This window comes from Denticeps clupeoides, unplaced genomic scaffold, assembly GCF_900700375.1.
Source record: "Denticeps clupeoides unplaced genomic scaffold, fDenClu1.1, whole genome shotgun sequence".
Lineage (NCBI taxonomy): Eukaryota > Metazoa > Chordata > Actinopteri > Clupeiformes > Denticipitidae > Denticeps > Denticeps clupeoides.
The window spans coordinates 32,993-49,640 of record NW_021629790.1 but is presented as its reverse complement, the minus strand read 5'-3'; the positions used below and the strand labels follow the sequence as shown (position 1 = coordinate 49,640).

Below are 16,648 nucleotides of genomic sequence, written 5' to 3'. Positions count from 1 at the left end.
CAAGTAATCAGAATCCGAGACACACACACACACTTAGGCCCTACAGACAGTCGCTTCATCTGTCCACCCAAGCATAGGAGTCTAATTGGATAAAAGTTGAGTCAAATCAGCAGAAGCGGCGCTGTACGTTCCTGACGTGTAATTAAAGAGGCGTGAGCGTCCCTTCGGCGCTTTAACACCCCCTCCGTCTTCATTAGTCCCCTCGAGTGAAAGACGTGAAAAGTGCCTTAATGTGGAAAATTGTGCGGGGAAGACAGCCCTCCGTCCACTTTTCCTGTGGAAGCTCGACTTAAAAAAGCCAAAATACATTCGCCTGGCTCTAAATCTGGCCTTGGGCTGAACAGAGCCCGCAGCTCTCCACTAGCATGGCAACAACCGTCCTTCTTTCTGCTCGTTTTTCAAAGACGAGACCCGGAACGCATCACTCGTCCAGTGAATGGGAACTTTTTATTCACCTATCCTTCAGCTGGTCAGCGCAAATTATCCAGACAATGCCAGTCGTGACATGGTGTAATAAGGTCCCAGAATGAAATAACCGAGCACATCAGGCTTTATCTGGCAACGGGCTGGATATTTATGATGATAGATTTTTTTTTTTTTCTTCTTGTCTTTTCTTCTTGTCTTGTCCTCTGTGATGTATTTGTCATCCCTGCTGACTCTCTTTATCTGTTGCCACCGCTCATGGTTGCCACCGCCCATGCAGAAAACATGTAAATGTAAAATGTAAATATAAAATCGTGGATTAATCCTTGTTCTAGACTCATGTACTTTTGAATGGGGTTGATCTCTTAGTCCAGGACTAGGCGTAATCCAGGTTATTAAGCACGGCAACAATGTCTAAAATCCGTGATTCATAAAAAACTGTGTGGTGGGTTATTTTAGTTCTGGACTAAATGCTTTAGAGCGTTAATGCTCTAAAAGGGGGATTGATTGTTACAGATTATTGCATCAATGCAATAATCTTCAGGTTGCATTCATCAGCAGAGCGCTTGCATTTAATAAAATGATCCCAGCCTGAAACCACCGTTTCATGGGTCTGAGTTGGGTTCTTAGCTGCTGTGTGCAGTAAACACAACGCTTGGACAAAAAAATTGGTAGCAGGGAGCCACCTCCAGCCTTAACCCTGGGTTTTCACGACCACACAGCCTTAATGAATAAAATATATGGTCTTGCAGATCCCCCAGAGGTCCACGCTCCGCCGTAACCCATTACGGCACCATCAGGCGGGAATATGCGCCGCCCGCTTCTGAGTGGGAATGAAAATTTGCTTCCTAACGTGCGTTGTTTCATCCGAAACTTTAATGGCTGCTGTGCATACTGCAGCTTCTGGTAAAAAAAAAGGGAAAAAATACTAAGATGCTATTGGAGCTGCGCTCTGGAAATTATTACTAAGATAAGGGTCAAGCGGGACCCTCGCCGGAATTTTCCCACCACCCACCCTGTCACATGACATCATTAAGATGTTTGGCGTGCTGCCATTTGTGCAGATGAGCTCCAGTTCCCATAATGGTACGAGCCTCAGATCCAACTAATCAGCTTAATTAACTGATGTGTAATATATGCATTATACATAACATTATGACCACAAGTATGAGGAACTCCTCATTACGTCCGTTGAGGCATGGACTCCCCCAGTCCTTCTGAAGGTATCTGAGGTGGCATCTGGTTCCAAGCTGTCAGCAGCAGATCCTTCAAGTCCAGTAAATTGGGCGAGTGGCTCCATGTATCTGACTTTTTCAGAACGTTCCACAGATGCTCAATTCGATTGAGATCTGGAGAGATCTGGATTGTTGTGTTCTTCAAAACCAGTGTTGGGCGTATTCAAAAATATATTAGTTATAATTACTAGTTACTTCTTTCAAAAAGTAACTGAGTTGGTAACTGAGTGACAATATTATAAAAGTAACTTGTGACCACGGAAATTAACTTAAAAACGTTGTAGATCCGCCTCCTCCTTCGTTAATGGCATTCATGTTAGGCTCACCTTGCTTTTTGCTGCTATCAATTTCCACGTTCTTGGCTGCAAGTTTTGATGAAGCGTGAGATGTTGAGAGGGGCTTCATCAGATTAGAATTTTTCTTCTTACCAAAGCGGACAAAGACATTCTTACCTGTAATACCAACAAGGGATTGTCTCTTCCAAACCCACCCACCTCTGCCTCTGGTTGGCCTACTGTGAAGTTTAACTCAATTTCAGCCAATCATCATCACTTATGTGGATGTTTCGCTCCTCGCCAAAGAAAAATGTAAAATTATTAAAATTTTAAAATCTTAAAATGTCTTAAAAACTATGTTGGCCTCATTCCCCACATGCACCATTGAACCTTGGATGCTCATGAACTGGTTCACACTGGTTGACCAGTTTTCCATTCTTGGACCACTTTCAGTGGGTTCTGACCTCTGCAAATTTGGAGATGCTATAGTCATTTCATTGGCAGGTAGAAGTAAAATGTTTAATCATTCAGAACAGAAAGTCCTGCAATAAACCAAATTATATAATAAAAGGATCCTTCCCACAGCAGCTCCCCTGATCCCACCATGGGAACTCAAGTTCACCAGCCAGTGACCGAGTCCAGCCTCAGGGCCGGCGGGGGTAAAAGGTTATTTAGGGGAATGCTGTTTTAAGTGATTTCATTACCCAGCCACATCTGGTTCTACCCAGGGCTTTAATAGCGCGCCAGCGCGTTCCGCCATGGAGTAATTTAACAGGAATTAGCAGCACAGTATGGGAACTCCCGTCCCACAGACGTCTGAAGACAATGGGAAAGGGGGCGTGCAACCCTCCTGTTCCCTGAGTCATCTTTCACCTCCTGGCTTCGGCGCAGCAAATCAAAGGAGATAGATCATGCATGGGTGATGTGATCATTATCACATCAGTTGCTCAGGAATATGAGACGTGCAACAATGAATGAAAAAACTATGAATGAACACATGTGGAGTTATGAATTTAACAAAAAAAAAAGGTGAAATAACTGAAAACATGTTTTATATTCTAGTTTCTTTGCTCTGATTACTGCTTTGCTCACTCTTGGTATTCTCTCGATTAGCTTCAAGAGGTCGTCACCTGAAATGCTTCTCCAACAGTCTTGAAGGAGTTCCCAGAGGTGTTTAGCACTTGTTGGTCCAGAACACCCCAAACCATTTCGATTAGGTTCAGGTCCGGTGACTGTGGAGGTCAGACTTAACAAGAAGTGGAGCTTTTTGTTAAGTACATGACCTGACACCTCCTAGGTCGTCAGGTCGAATCCCAGCTTCGACTTCGGGGGTTCCCCAGTTACTCCCTGCCATCCAATGGCATGCATGCTAGGGAAATTGGTGACTCTAGATTGCCCCGCCCTGTACTTTCTTTTATGGCCCCAAATGTATCTCTATTGCGTGTTCCTAATTAACGTGATCGTGTCCACCTGTATGTACGATATAAATATGTCCTGAGTGTGTCCTCGTTCTAGCATTAACGTTGTTTGTGCTGTTATGTTTGAACAAAACTCTTGGAGTCAAGTGGTTGCGTCCTTCCCAGCACAGATAAATGTGTCCTCTGCTTTTAACCATCACCCTTAGTGAGCAGTGGGGACGGTAGCTTGATCAAGGCGACCTCAGCAACCGCCTGATTACGGGTCCGTTTCCGTTTATCTAATGTTGTACTGAAATGTCACAACACTAGTACACACCGGAAATAATGTGAATACACAAAACTGGAGATTTTTTGTAATATAAAGTTCACGCTGTTAAACTGGCAAAATTATCACAACTGTTACTTTTTTTTCTACCAAATCAATGAGATTGAATCAGATGCACAAAAAGCCCAGTTTGCCCCCCATTGCATCATACACAGTACGCCAGAGTAGTGAAATGCCTGGTGCGGTGCAGGAGGTTCAAAGAGATGCAATAATTCTATTTAAATAGAAACAAATCAAAATATTACAGTGTGATGGAAAAGTAGAACTCTGCTTTTGATTAATCACTTCTGATGTGATTAAATATTCCGCCTTGGCATAAAACAACGATGGAATGCAGAATAATAAATAACACACAAGCAAAAAAAAAATAAAAAATCTGCTCTCTGCTGTTCCACACCCAAGTTTGTACATTTGCCAATGGATGATGTGGAAATTCCGAACACGGAGCCACCTTTCAGAAAAGGATCAAGACCTGGCAGTGCAATCTACGCCCTGAAAGGCCCCTTATACTGTTCAAGACTGTTCAAAGTTCAAAATGTGTAGATACGATATGAACAACGCGTCCAAAGGCGGCATGATATTCGTACGTAGCATCGAGGGGAAATGTGGGGCAGGTTGGCCTCCTTTGAGAACCCGGCACAGTAGCAGAATCCCATCAGAACCCCAGCCAGGAGATAATATAAAAATCTGCCGTGCTTGTACGCTGCGTTCTCCACATTTTTTTTTTTTGTCCATCGCCCTCCCCACCCTCATGCAGCGTGAAGCGTGGAGTGATGGATTCGATGCTGGGGTTCCGCCAGCTGCAGAGGGAAGAACCCACCAAATGTCGGGACAAGCCATATTAAGATGAAAGTCTGCGGTTCGTCCGGTGACCTCTGTCCTGCTTTTAAACGAACCCCTACACTGGCATGATTCAGATTATACCATGCATTTAATAGTTTCATTAATGTAATTATTACTAATATTATACAATTAGTATAATATTAGTAATAATTATATTATATTACCACCTCCTGTCTTCTTCTCTTTTTAATAAATGTGTTGTGCTGACCTCCTTCACCTTTGCCATATTGGTCAGAATCTTCGGACTCCGGTATGAATGATTATAGGTGTATAGATCCCAAAGGGGAACCATGTATTTGAATCTGGTGAAAATGTTTAAATTGAGCATAAACTATACAAAATGATGTTTACTTGCATTAATCTTATGCCTAAAAACAAAACTATGCACGTGGCAATATGCTCGTTGCTGCCGGCCCCAATTTGGCCAGCCAGACCAGTTGTGGTGACCCCTAAAATATCCCTAAAATATCCTGTTGTAGGTCACTATAGTTTGCGTTGCAGATAACAAGGTTGTCTTTGTCGACGATTCTGCATCAATGCAGCGCAGAACATAATCGAATATATTATGACGACGTTGCTTGATTTTCTGGCGACTGTGACTGTGGCGGCCTGATGTTAATGGCCCTAACTGGTCGGACAAAACAGAGATCGACGGATGAAGAGCCAGCACTGAACATCTGGTTCTGATAGATCCACACACTTCTGCAGACCTGGAGACCTTCATTCCTCAACGCGCCCTTCCACCAACCTCTCCACCTGCATGTCCGGGTGCCTCGTCCCGTTCACTTCATCTGTAGAGCTCCATGCCGCACGTGTCCCCCCGCCCAAGCCACCAATTTCCCAAAAAATGGAAGATTGCTGCTTAACTTCATTTCAATCCTGTGCAAATTGGAGCACTTTTAAAAGGCTCATTTCCAGATGAAAAGGTGTTTATTTGGACCTTCAGAACAGGCAAAGGCTATTATTCAGTCATTACCTCAACATCTGAACTCCGCAGTCGCTCATTAGAAAATCTGCCGTGTGTGTGTGTGTGTGTGTGTGTGTGTGTGTGTGCGTCAAGCACCGCATGAATAACAAATGGAGTTTATTTCGCTCCCCTCAACCACGCGGCCTCCTCATTACCGCCTATGAGTCAGTCTGGGAGAAATCAACACACAGACACACACACACACACACACACACTGCTGCTTCTCCGTCAGGCACCGAACCTGGAACATGCCGGAAATCACCTGGGCACGTCATCCCGCCGGTGAAAACCTGACGGTTCGAGATGCACCAGATGCAGCTTTGAAACAGATCAGCAACGTTCTACCAAGCCTCGAAAGACCTGGAGACACGATTACCACGTCCCACGGGGTCAACACAAGATGCTGACAAGTGTGGAGATTTTGATTCTGGACCCACTTCTGGGGTGGAACGAAGAATCGAATCGAAGAATCGGAACGAAGGGACCGTGGTGACCTAGTGGTTAATGAAGCGGCCCCGTAATCAGAAGGTTGCCGGTTCGAATCCCGATCCGCTGAGGTGCCACTGAGCTAAGCAACGTCCCCACACACTGCTCCCTGGGCGCCTGTCATGGCTGCCCACTGCTCCCTCAGGGTGATGGGTTAAACGCAGAGGACACATTTCACTGTGTGCACCGTGTGCTGTGCTGCTTTGTATCACGTGACAAAAAAAAAAAAATCTGCAGTTTGTTTAGTGAGATGTTGCTGGTGCACTAGCATCAATACCTGCTCCAGGGCTTGAGGTTCATAAAGTGGAGCAAACATCCCAGCAGCTCCAGAAAACCGAGACCAACCTGGTGGAGCTGCTTGATGAAGCCAAGCTGGCTGCTCAGAGTGGAAAATCGTGAGGACGATGGAGAAGATGTGCAGCAGGAGAGGGAAACTGTGATGGGAGGTGAAAGTGACCCTGAAGAACAGATGAAGAGTTCTCTCAGGGTGACTGAGATGAAGGGGGAAAGGTGTCAAGAAGACTACTGGGAGAGGGAAATGGTAGGACCTGAAATAAGGAGAAAGGAGGGTGATGGCAAAAATGAGGAGAAAAAGGGTCCTGAAAAAATTACAAAGTCGTCTGTTTATTACAACTTATCATTGGAGGACGAATGATGTGATAATGTACCTCTCTTAGATAGACTGAGATGAATGGTATTCATTAGTTAATGGATATCACACGTAAAGGTGTGTGTGTGTGTGTGTGTGTGTGCGCCTGTTCAGGTGCATTGCAGGGTCGTCTGCAGATCTCTGCTGTTCGCTTCTGAACCCAACAGCTGCAGGAGAATTTGGGCCATGCCTTTAGACAGCATCTCAACCACCATCAGGATACCATACGAAGGACGACCTTTTGAACCAATCGTCTTTTAGTCGATTGGTGCATTTGCATTGCCGTTTTTCTCTGTTAGTTTGGCTTGAAACAGAAATGACATTCTTAAAGCTATAGGATAATTTGGCCAAACCATCTTACAGTTCAGCGCAACATTACAGCTCAGTAGCAAAATCTCATATGCTTCAGAACCAGGGGCAGTGGTGGCCTAGCGGTTAAGGAAGCGGCCCCGTAATCAGAAGGTTGCAGGTTCAAATCCCGTTCTGCCAAGGTGCCACTGAGGTGCCACTGAGCAAAGCACCGTCCCCACACACTGCTCCCCGGGCGCCTGTCATGGCTGCCCACTGCTCACTCAGGGTGATGGGTTAAATGCAGAGGACAAATTTCACTGTGTGCACCGTGTGCTGTGCTGCTGTGTATCACATGTGACAATCACTACACTTTACAGATTGCTTTCCCATATAAAGAGTCAGTACCATCGAAATTTCAAAGCTCTTTGCATGCACTTTGCTTTGCTTTTGGCAAAATAACCTGAAAATACCATGGATGACCTGCAAAAACTCATATCTCCCCCAAACCAGTCTAACCATATATGCCACATGCTGTGTGTCCAATTTAAACTCCTTTCTCGTGGAAACAGTCAGTGCCTCCAAAATGCAGCGTCCCTCTGGCATTGTGCAAGAGAAATGGCTGGATGTTTTTTCACTGTGGAAAAAGTCTAACAGAGTACAATTATATATAAAAATGGGGAAAAAAAGGATTTTTACAGTAAGAAGGGCCGTGGTGGCCAGGCGGCTAAGGAAGTGGACCTTAAATCAGAAGGTTGGCGGTTCGAATGCTGAACTGCCACTGAGCAAAGCACCGTCCCCACACACTGCTCCCCGGGCGCCTTCCAGGGTGATGGTTTACAGTAAATGCAGAGGACACATTTCACAGTGTGCACTGGGTGCTGTGCTGTGGTGCGTCACGTGACAACTAATCACTTTCAAGCAGCCTCCAAAGTTTCAAATTTCTCCTGAATTTATGAATTGTCATTTATCAAATGTTCCAAGAAATTCATATATGGCGTTGACTCGTTTTGACAATTGAACAGACTCTTCTGCACACGATGACTTGCACAATGAAACCATGCTGACAGAACAACAATTAGACGGAGAATTAACTAGTCAGTTTACATCAGCAAGATCTATTCATTTGGAAAATGTGCTAAATGTGGGTTCATTGTGCTGACTGTAGCTATTTGCAAAGATGAACTGAGACACTTGAGACAAGCACTAAGACATTTGCGCTTCACTCTGTGGTGAACAATGGCAAGGCGGTTTGGAGATTTGTCCATGTTATTTTGAGAATGTCATTTCTGCTTCAAGAAATGAGGTATTAAGGTTTTGTACAGTCAAGACAGTCCATGTACAGGGATCCCGTGTGGGACATCAAAGAAAAAAAAACAGCGTCGCTCACATCTGCTGGAAGACTAAACACATAAATCTACATCCAGGATGGGATGTACCCAGGGTTCCTGCGCAGGTCTCAAAAGGACGGGGTCAAGGTTATATTTTCTTCAATCTGTTAATTGTGTAAAGCGAATGTGTGTGTGTGTGTGTGTGTGTGTGACAGAGGGATGGAAGGAGAACAGCTGCATCAATAGGACATTTATAACTTCCCGGACCTGGAAAGGAGAATGGGAAAATAATCCAGGATTCCCAGCGCTGTTTCGCTATTTTGAAGGCAATCTCGTGATCTAGAGGTCGATCCAATCCGCTGGAGAGGAGCAGCAACAGAACACGACATCTCCTCAAGCCTCGGCATCTCCGCACATCTACAAAGGGGCTTCATCTCCCGAGAACCAAACCTTTGAAACCGTGTTATGCGATGCAAGGGTGTACGGTAACGTCCTGGACACCGAGGACACCTGAGCCCCAGCAGACAGCATGTCACCATGTGAGTAAAAACCGGACGGACATACAGTCTACAGTTGAAGGCCTACAGACACTTTTATCTCTAAGCGGTGGGATAATGTGGATTTCATTCCACTTTCCTTCTGTCTACACACACACACACACACACACACACACACACACAGTATAAATAACAGCAAATACCTGAATACAAACTTCATTGTGTGCCTAGCCAATCTAATTAGGCAGACAGGAAGAGGGACATGCCGGTGTCGCTCTACCTCGGCATGGGAGCGTGGGAATGATGAAACGGCCATTCCAAGGCCATGTGACAGTGGCAGGTGAACTGCTAATGACAAGGCCACCACCATCGTGCCCGTGCTGAAGAAGTCTTCAGTGCCGTGTCTCAATGACGACCGTCCCGTTGCACTTACACCCATCATGATGAAATGCTTTTGAGAAACTGGTCGTCAAGAAACCGCTGCCCTCCACCCTGGACCCACTGCAATTGTCCAAACCACTCCACGGACGATGCCATCGCCACCAACCAGCATCTGACCCTCACCCACCTGGACAAATACGCACGAATGCTCCCACCACCCATCCTCACCCCATTGAGAGCATTCTGACCAGCTGCATCACTGCACCATATCGGATCCTACAGCGGATAGTGAGGACAGCTGAGAAGATCACCAGAGTCTCTCTTCCCTCCATAGAAGGACTCTACACACCCCTCTTCACCCTCCAAACTCAGTAGCAGCCCGGCTAGCTCAGTCGGTAGAGCATGAGACTCTTAATCTCAGGGTCGTGGGTTCGAGCCCCACATTGGGGCAGTGGTGGCCTAGCGGTTAAGGAAGCGCCCCCATAATCAGAAGGTTGCCGGTTCGAATCCCGATCTGCCAAGGTGCCACTGAGGTGCGACTGAACAAAGCACCGTCCCCACACACTGCTCCCCGGGCGCCTGTCATGGCCGCCCACTGCTCACCAAGGGTGATGGTTAAAAGCGGATTCACTGTGTGCTGTGCTGCTGTGTATCACATGTGACAATCACTTCACTTCCACTGTTCAAAAACACACTCAGCACGTGTCACCCTTTGGCCTTCGGAAGCGATTAAACTAGCCTGTCCTTCTTTAAGCAGGGCAGAAGAGGTGGAGGTGGAGCAGACCTGGCTGGGTGAGTCTGATGGGCCGGCATGCAGGGCTTCCAGCCCACGGGAGAGGAAATGGAAAGTCAGGATGATGCAGAGGCCTTCTGGAGTCGCCTGGCGCGCCCCCCTCCCATTGTTTATTAGCACACTTAACGCCAATCGTCCTACTCATATAATCCCTCTCCCCGCAGTCAGTAGTGGGTTTTTTTTTAAGGCACTCTTATTCTTGGCTGGTAGCGTTTGCTCAATGCGAATCCGATGCCGAATTTGAGACGGCAGAGTCCATGATGAGGAAAACGCACGGTCTCTCCAGCCGCTTGTAAATCTCACCAGGCATATCGACGTTCCCCATTCGCTGGGAGGGAGGCAGATAGAAGCAATTCATTTACGGGACTAGAAGTATAGGAGTCCGGTTTAACCCAAGCTGAGACGTCGATACGTTGCCTTCCCTGTTCCTTTAATCAGCGACTCTCAGAAAGCACACGTTGAAAACTCTCCACATTCGACTGTTATCTTCTATATTTTCTGATGTTTTTAATTAAATACATTATGGGGAAGATGAAACACACCACGCCTGCAAATAATGCATTCAAGGACGCTTGGCTTTAATTGCTAACAGATTAGAGTTGCTTTTATTTTTCACTTGCACAGGCATTGTCCAAAGTGTCCTCTCTCTCTCCAGCAAAGGGAGAAGAATGGCTTATTATTCACAACAGGCAGTGACAGCAGGTTCTGGGCAGCGCGCATGCCGATCCGCTTTGCTGCAGATGGGACGGAGAGCTACATTTCAAGGCCCCGTTGTCTGCGGCGGAATTTCACCGCGCAGCTCGGCGCATACCGCGAACCTCCGGGATCGTTTGGGAAAAAAATTGTTCCAGCGATGAATCTAGCGGCACACTGGGTCACACTTGACCTCTGTCAGCGCCATAATGAATACGTGGCATTAGTCTTCAAACCATGTTCTCAGACACTGACACCAGTGTGCTGCAGGAGACAATGAAGAAGACGAATCAGGAGACAATGAAGAATAAGATATTGAAATCAGCTGTTGTAGGGCATTGTCAGAAAGCCCACATACCCTCCACCCCAAGCGGTACGTAGTTTGAGAAGTTGTAGTTTGCCTCAGCCTTTCCTGCTAATTGGACAGAATAGAAAGAAAGATACGATTCTCGGCCACCATTCTGAAATTTGCGTTGCCGGAAAGTAGAATACTGACATGAAAGCCCTTAAACTCTTAAATTAGGAAAGAATAAATCCCAATTGAGGACAGTGGTGACCTAGCGGTTAAGGATGCGGCCCCGTAATCAGAAGGTTGCCGGATCGAATCCCGATCCGCCAAGGTGCCACTGAGCAAAGCACCGTCCCCACACACTGCTCCCCGGGCGCCTGTCATGGCTGCCCACTGCTCACCAAGTGTGATAGGTTAAATGCAAAGGACACATTTCGTTGTGTCACTGTGTGCTGTGCTGCAGTGTTTCACATGGACTTTACTTTCAAATGCCCCAAGCAGAAAGCACATGTCATACTTAAATACATGTCAGTTTTTATTTTTGTTCCTACTCATACCATCAGAAGAAAACACAGATATAAAACAGGACTGGGCAATATATGATTCTGAACATTCATATCGTCATCATCATCATCATCATATGAGTAATATGGACTATTTGTGTCATTTGAATGCACTCCTTTTATACCCAAGGTCCGTCATGGTACTATAATGCTTGTCACATGATCCACAACATTTTTTCCCATCGTAATCAGATAAAAATCCAATCCCTGTCACGATTTTATCTGTGGTTGAAAAAAATGCCTGTAAATATTGCATCAAAGCATATTGCCCAGCCATGACCAGTCTTCATGATCAGTGTTTGAATTGGAGAAAAACCGTAAAGGGAAGATCTTTGACCTCTAGGGGGTGCCTCCGCTGTCCGTAACTCAAACGCCAGGCCTGGAGCCGCGAGGAGTAGAACGTGACCCTGGATCTAGTACGGCCCCCGGAGAAAACCGCGGTGAACGGATCACTGTGCACCGCACAAAACGTCCAGCAAGCAGATGGCAGAGGCACGAGCTCCAATATTAAGGCGGTGTGGCGAAAGAAACAGGAGAGGGAGTGTCCTGGAGCGCTCGGCTAAACAACGTGCACAAGCCAAGTGATTACTCCTGCCTAAAACCCCATTTCACCCTCAGCTGCAGTCTATCCATTTTTTCTAGCCAGATATTCCTCCTTCGGAGCGGCGCAGGCTCGTCTTTCGAGTGGGGGGTTTGTTGTTTCGTCGGGTCGCTAGTGAAGAAAAACTCCGTCGACTAGCCATAAATACAACAGGCAGGTTCTCGAGCAAGCCGACCACACAGTCCAATCTATTTGTGAATGATTCCATCGCTTGTGGCACAATCACAAAGCAGCTACATCCAGGTCAGGGTGTGCCAGGGGAAAAAAAACAATGCCAGCGGTTTTGCACGGCTCCTCCTTCTAATAGATTTTTCTAATAAATACTTTTTTTGTGAAACGTTCAGGCGTTATCAGATGCACAGTTCGGAGAGTCCATCTCAATCAATTCCCTTTTCCCTTCATGCAGTCCACAAAATGTTATTTATGTACATCGCCGTCCCTCCAAAACGTAACTTTATTTACACATGGGACTTGGACACATCGCCAGAATGTTCTGCTCCGGCTTTGTCGGCAGCTCCAGAGATCCAGTGGTAGCAGTCCGTCGTGCTTTTGCTCTGCGGCCGCACGGTGCAGCGCGTGCAGTACACGATGCCCAGTGCCACCATCACCACCACAAAAATGCAGAGGGGAACCAGCAGGCCCACCAGCAGCCAGCTGCTGCCCGGCTGCTGCTCCTCGGGCACGGGCTTCTCAATGCCAAGACCCGGTGGTGGTGAGGGGCTCCCTGGTTTGGTCACGGGAGGAACTGTCTCCACGATGGCATTTGCAACCTCCTCGGCCTCGACGGGAGAGGATGGCTGTGCGGGAGACGACGCCGGACCATCCTGCTGTGGGTTTAGCGTCTGCTCAGGCTGGAACCAGTCCAACGCACCCCCGTCCTGTGGAGTTGATGGCACAGTTTCGGACTGGAACCAATGGCCGTCATCCTCGATAAAAAATGGCGGTGGAGTCAGCGTAGTTCTGTCACCCTCATACCACTCAGGTGTTAGTGTGGGTGGCAAGGCAAAGGAGGCAAAAGTGGTGTCGACTGCTTTGGGGGGGATGACCTCGTGATGCGGGGTCGACTCCAGCTCGAGAGGAGGAGCCCTAGTCTGTCCCATCACACCCGTGGGACCCCTGTCTACAGTTGTGGCATCGGTCATCCATTCACTGTGGTCATAGTAGTCATAATCAGCTGGTGTCAAGGGCCACTGATAGGGCGGGTGCTGGAAATTCCACGTGTCACCAGGCGGGCTGGGCCCCCACGGGTAGGCAGGGGTGGCAGTCGGATTTTCGTGATCCACAATGATGCGTCCGCAGGAGAAGTTGTCAGCAAGGAGATTGTAGCCCTCTTCACAGTGGCACTCAAAGCCACCAAGGTAGTTGATGCACATCTGCTCACAGGTGCCCTGTATCTGACACTCATCTGTGTCCTGGCATCGACTGGGGTCCTCCGGCACCGGCGAGAAGCCGAGGTGGCAGTGACAGATGTGCGACCCCGGCGTGTTCTCACAAGCATGCTGGCAGGGTTCATCCACACACTCGTCCACGTCCTCACAGTCTCCGTTCTCGTCAGGACGGTAGCCATCGCGGCAACGGCACTCGTACGTGCCCGGTGCGTTGACGCACTGGTGTTCGCAGGGCACCTGCAGACACTCGTCCAGATCCCGACAGTGGTGCTCGTCCTGTTCCAGGACGTAGCCCTCAGGGCAGGCGCAGCGGAAGCCTTCGACCACGGCCAGACACTCGAACTCGCACGGCGAATCGTGACAGGTGTCGTGGGGCAGGCAGCTCACCCCGTCCGGCGCCAACGCGAACCCTTCGATGCACATGCAGAAGCGCGACGCGCTGTCCTCGATGCACAGCTGCTCGCACCCGCCGTTGTTCCGGTCGCACCACTTGTTCTCGTGGACGCTGGAGCAGTAGGGCGCCTCCCGCGACCAGCCCACGGCGTAGCCCTCCTTGTCCGTGCACAGGACCGTCTGGTCCTCCTCCGTGCCCTCGGGGCAGGGGATCGTGGCCACCGTTCCGTAGGGCAGGTGGCCCAGCTCCGTGGTCAGAAGGTTGAAGGGGGTGCTGTATAAACTGTTTCCGCCGCCCTCGTTGGCAATGCTCGGGCACATGCCCTTGTAGGTGTACTGGCACAGGTATCCTTCTACGGTCACTGAGCAAGGGCCGTCCACCCACTTGAGGTTGGCGTGGCGCTCCAGCGGGTCGACGCTGAACTGCACGGCCACGCAGCGGGGCACGTTGCAGGCGGAGAGGGAGCCCTCACCTTGCCAGTTGGTGTACAGGGTGTCTTGGTCGCCGGAGACCCAGCTGAAGCCCCTGAGGGGCCGGGTGCTGGAGCACTGCCGCGGATGCCGCTGCAGGCCGATCCACACTTTCGCCTGGCTGGGCCTGCCGTGCATCTCCACGCCGGAGAAAAGCTTCTCGACAGCATCCGCCTCGTCCTGGTGCTTCAGGACGGCGAGGTCGCCGCCGTAGTCCCTGCAGCTTCGCCAGGCCTGTAGGAAGGTCTTGCGCTGGAAGTAGACCACGAAGCAGCCAGCCTCATTGCAGAGGGCGTCTTTTTCCTGCAGGTCCTGGCCGAGGACGGCCAACACACCCAACAAGCCCAGGAGGGTGGTCACCTGCATGGGAATGCAGCCCATCCTGTACGGTCCTCAACTTCTCTTCTGGCCTTGGATTTCTCACCTTCCTTCACTATTCCTCATCTGAACGCCCTCCTACACCTCGTCTAAGCTGCGTCTCCCATTCATTCCGTCTCACTGTACCTCGCCGTCCTACCGTCTCCCTCTGCTCTCACCGGCATCTGCTCTTCGGCTGTCTGCTCGCAGCCCGTCCCAGGACTTTGGAGAGAAAGAGGGAGGGATAGGAGGTGGGAGTACCAGGGAGGGGATGGGGGGGGGTTGTATGTTTTTGGAAGAGGCGGGGGGACCATGGATATGTGAGTGAGCGAGAGAGAGAGAGAAAGAAAGAAAGAAAATGTGTCTTCAGGGGCTGGGAGAATGCTCCATTCTCAATGTTCTTTTTCAGAGAATGTCGTATGGTTTTCATAAGTCTGTTTAAAGAAAAACTTTTGGGTCTTTGCCACCAAATTGCCCACCCGTTCCCATGTCCCTCACCCCCACAGTCAGTCTTCCCTGTCACGCCCTCCAGGCAATTCCATTTATGATTTTTTTTTAACCCAGCAAGCAGGAGACAAAAACGGTTGATAAGACGAAATTCTTTTTCAAATTTTTATCTTGTTTTCTTGCATCTTCGTGGTCTTTCCAGCTAATTTCATTGTCCAGGTAACTGTACAATGACAATAAAAGTCTTGAAGTCAACACATGCAGGCACCTACACAAAGCGCGACTGCTTTGCGGTCTGTAGCTGTGACACAGCGTGCGTTGTGTCTGTAAAGTCATGTGTGACACGCGCCGAGGTCGCTCTTAATAAATTCTGAAGGCCGACGCTCGTCACATGAAGAAACGCACTCGATCAGGGCCAGAAGCAGCCGAAGCCACGGGGAAGAAAGGGTGTTCTGGGATTCTGCTACGAAAACAAATCGGAGCCGGCAGGATGGGGGTTCTGCCTTCCTGAACGAGCGGGGGCCTGGGGGGGCGGAGAAGAAATAGCTAAAAAAAAAAAAAAAGAGGGACGCTCATTAAAACACCCCCCCAGTCAGCTCAGCCCAACACGATACGCGTTGAGGCCCATTACCATAATTTAAACCAGTGTCGATTCGCCGGTACGGAATTCAACAGAAACCTCATTCCCCGCCCCTATCTCACAGCAGCTAGAATCAAACAACATTATCTGCCAATCTGTCAAGAAAACAAGTTTCTTAAACGTTTTTTTAAAACTTTGATCATTTCTTCTGCAGTATGAATCATATAAATTGTGGCAAAAAAAAACAACATTATCCGTTGCAGCCAAAGCCACAAAACTGGCACTTAATAGTAATAGAGGCATCTAGACACGAAACGGCGTTTAATAGAGCACTTCAAGTTTTCTAGTAGGAAGAATAAAAAACCCCCAACACACCTCCGCGGTGGCTATTCTGCAATTCCTGCTGCGGCCAGGCCTGGTGGTTATCCCACGCGTGGCATCACGGAATCGTACAATTACAGGCACGGGTCCGTGCGACGGTTAATGCGAGGCGTGCACGGGTCGGGGGCTGTGCGGAAACCGGATCCACGGCCGTACTCGGAACGTGCCCGTGTCGGCTGGAGACAGCGGAAAGGATCACCCCCCCCTGCCCTCCGTCCAGGACCTGTACCTCTCAAGATCCAGGAGAAGGGCAGGGAAAATCATCTCAGACCCCCTCACACCCTGGACACAGACTCTGGCAGACGTTCTAGAAGCCTGCAGACCAGGACCAGCTTCTTCCCCCTCGCCATCTCCCTCCTAAACAGCTGAAACGGTCTCACTGCCAATAACCTTATTATTGCACTCTGCACTTTATAGGATTTAGATTTTTGCCTATTTATTGTACTGCATATTGTTAATCTTCATACACTTACAGACCTATGTACATTCATAAATATATTTATACTCAGTACTTGTACACACATCCTTGCACATTGTGGTTGTACGTAAGATCTACCGGAATCAAATTCTTTGT

The 16,648-nt window shown here is 48.6% G+C and overlaps 1 protein-coding gene and 1 non-coding gene across 2 annotated transcripts; one reads left to right on the top strand and one right to left on the bottom strand.

The window, feature by feature from the left end:
- Window positions 1-9,495: 9,495 nt before the first annotated feature.
- trnak-cuu (transfer RNA lysine (anticodon CUU)) lies at window positions 9,496-9,569 on the top strand. The gene has a single exon. It is a non-coding gene; the product is annotated as a tRNA-Lys (tRNA).
- Window positions 9,570-11,410: 1,841 nt separating this feature from the next.
- LOC114774310 (endosialin-like) lies at window positions 11,411-14,879 on the bottom strand. The gene has a single exon (XM_028966237.1). The coding sequence runs from the start codon at window positions 14,688-14,690 to the stop codon at window positions 12,516-12,518; it is 2,175 nt and encodes a 724-aa protein (XP_028822070.1). The 5' UTR covers window positions 14,691-14,879; the 3' UTR covers window positions 11,411-12,515.
- Between the last annotated feature and the right edge of the window lie 1,769 nt (window positions 14,880-16,648).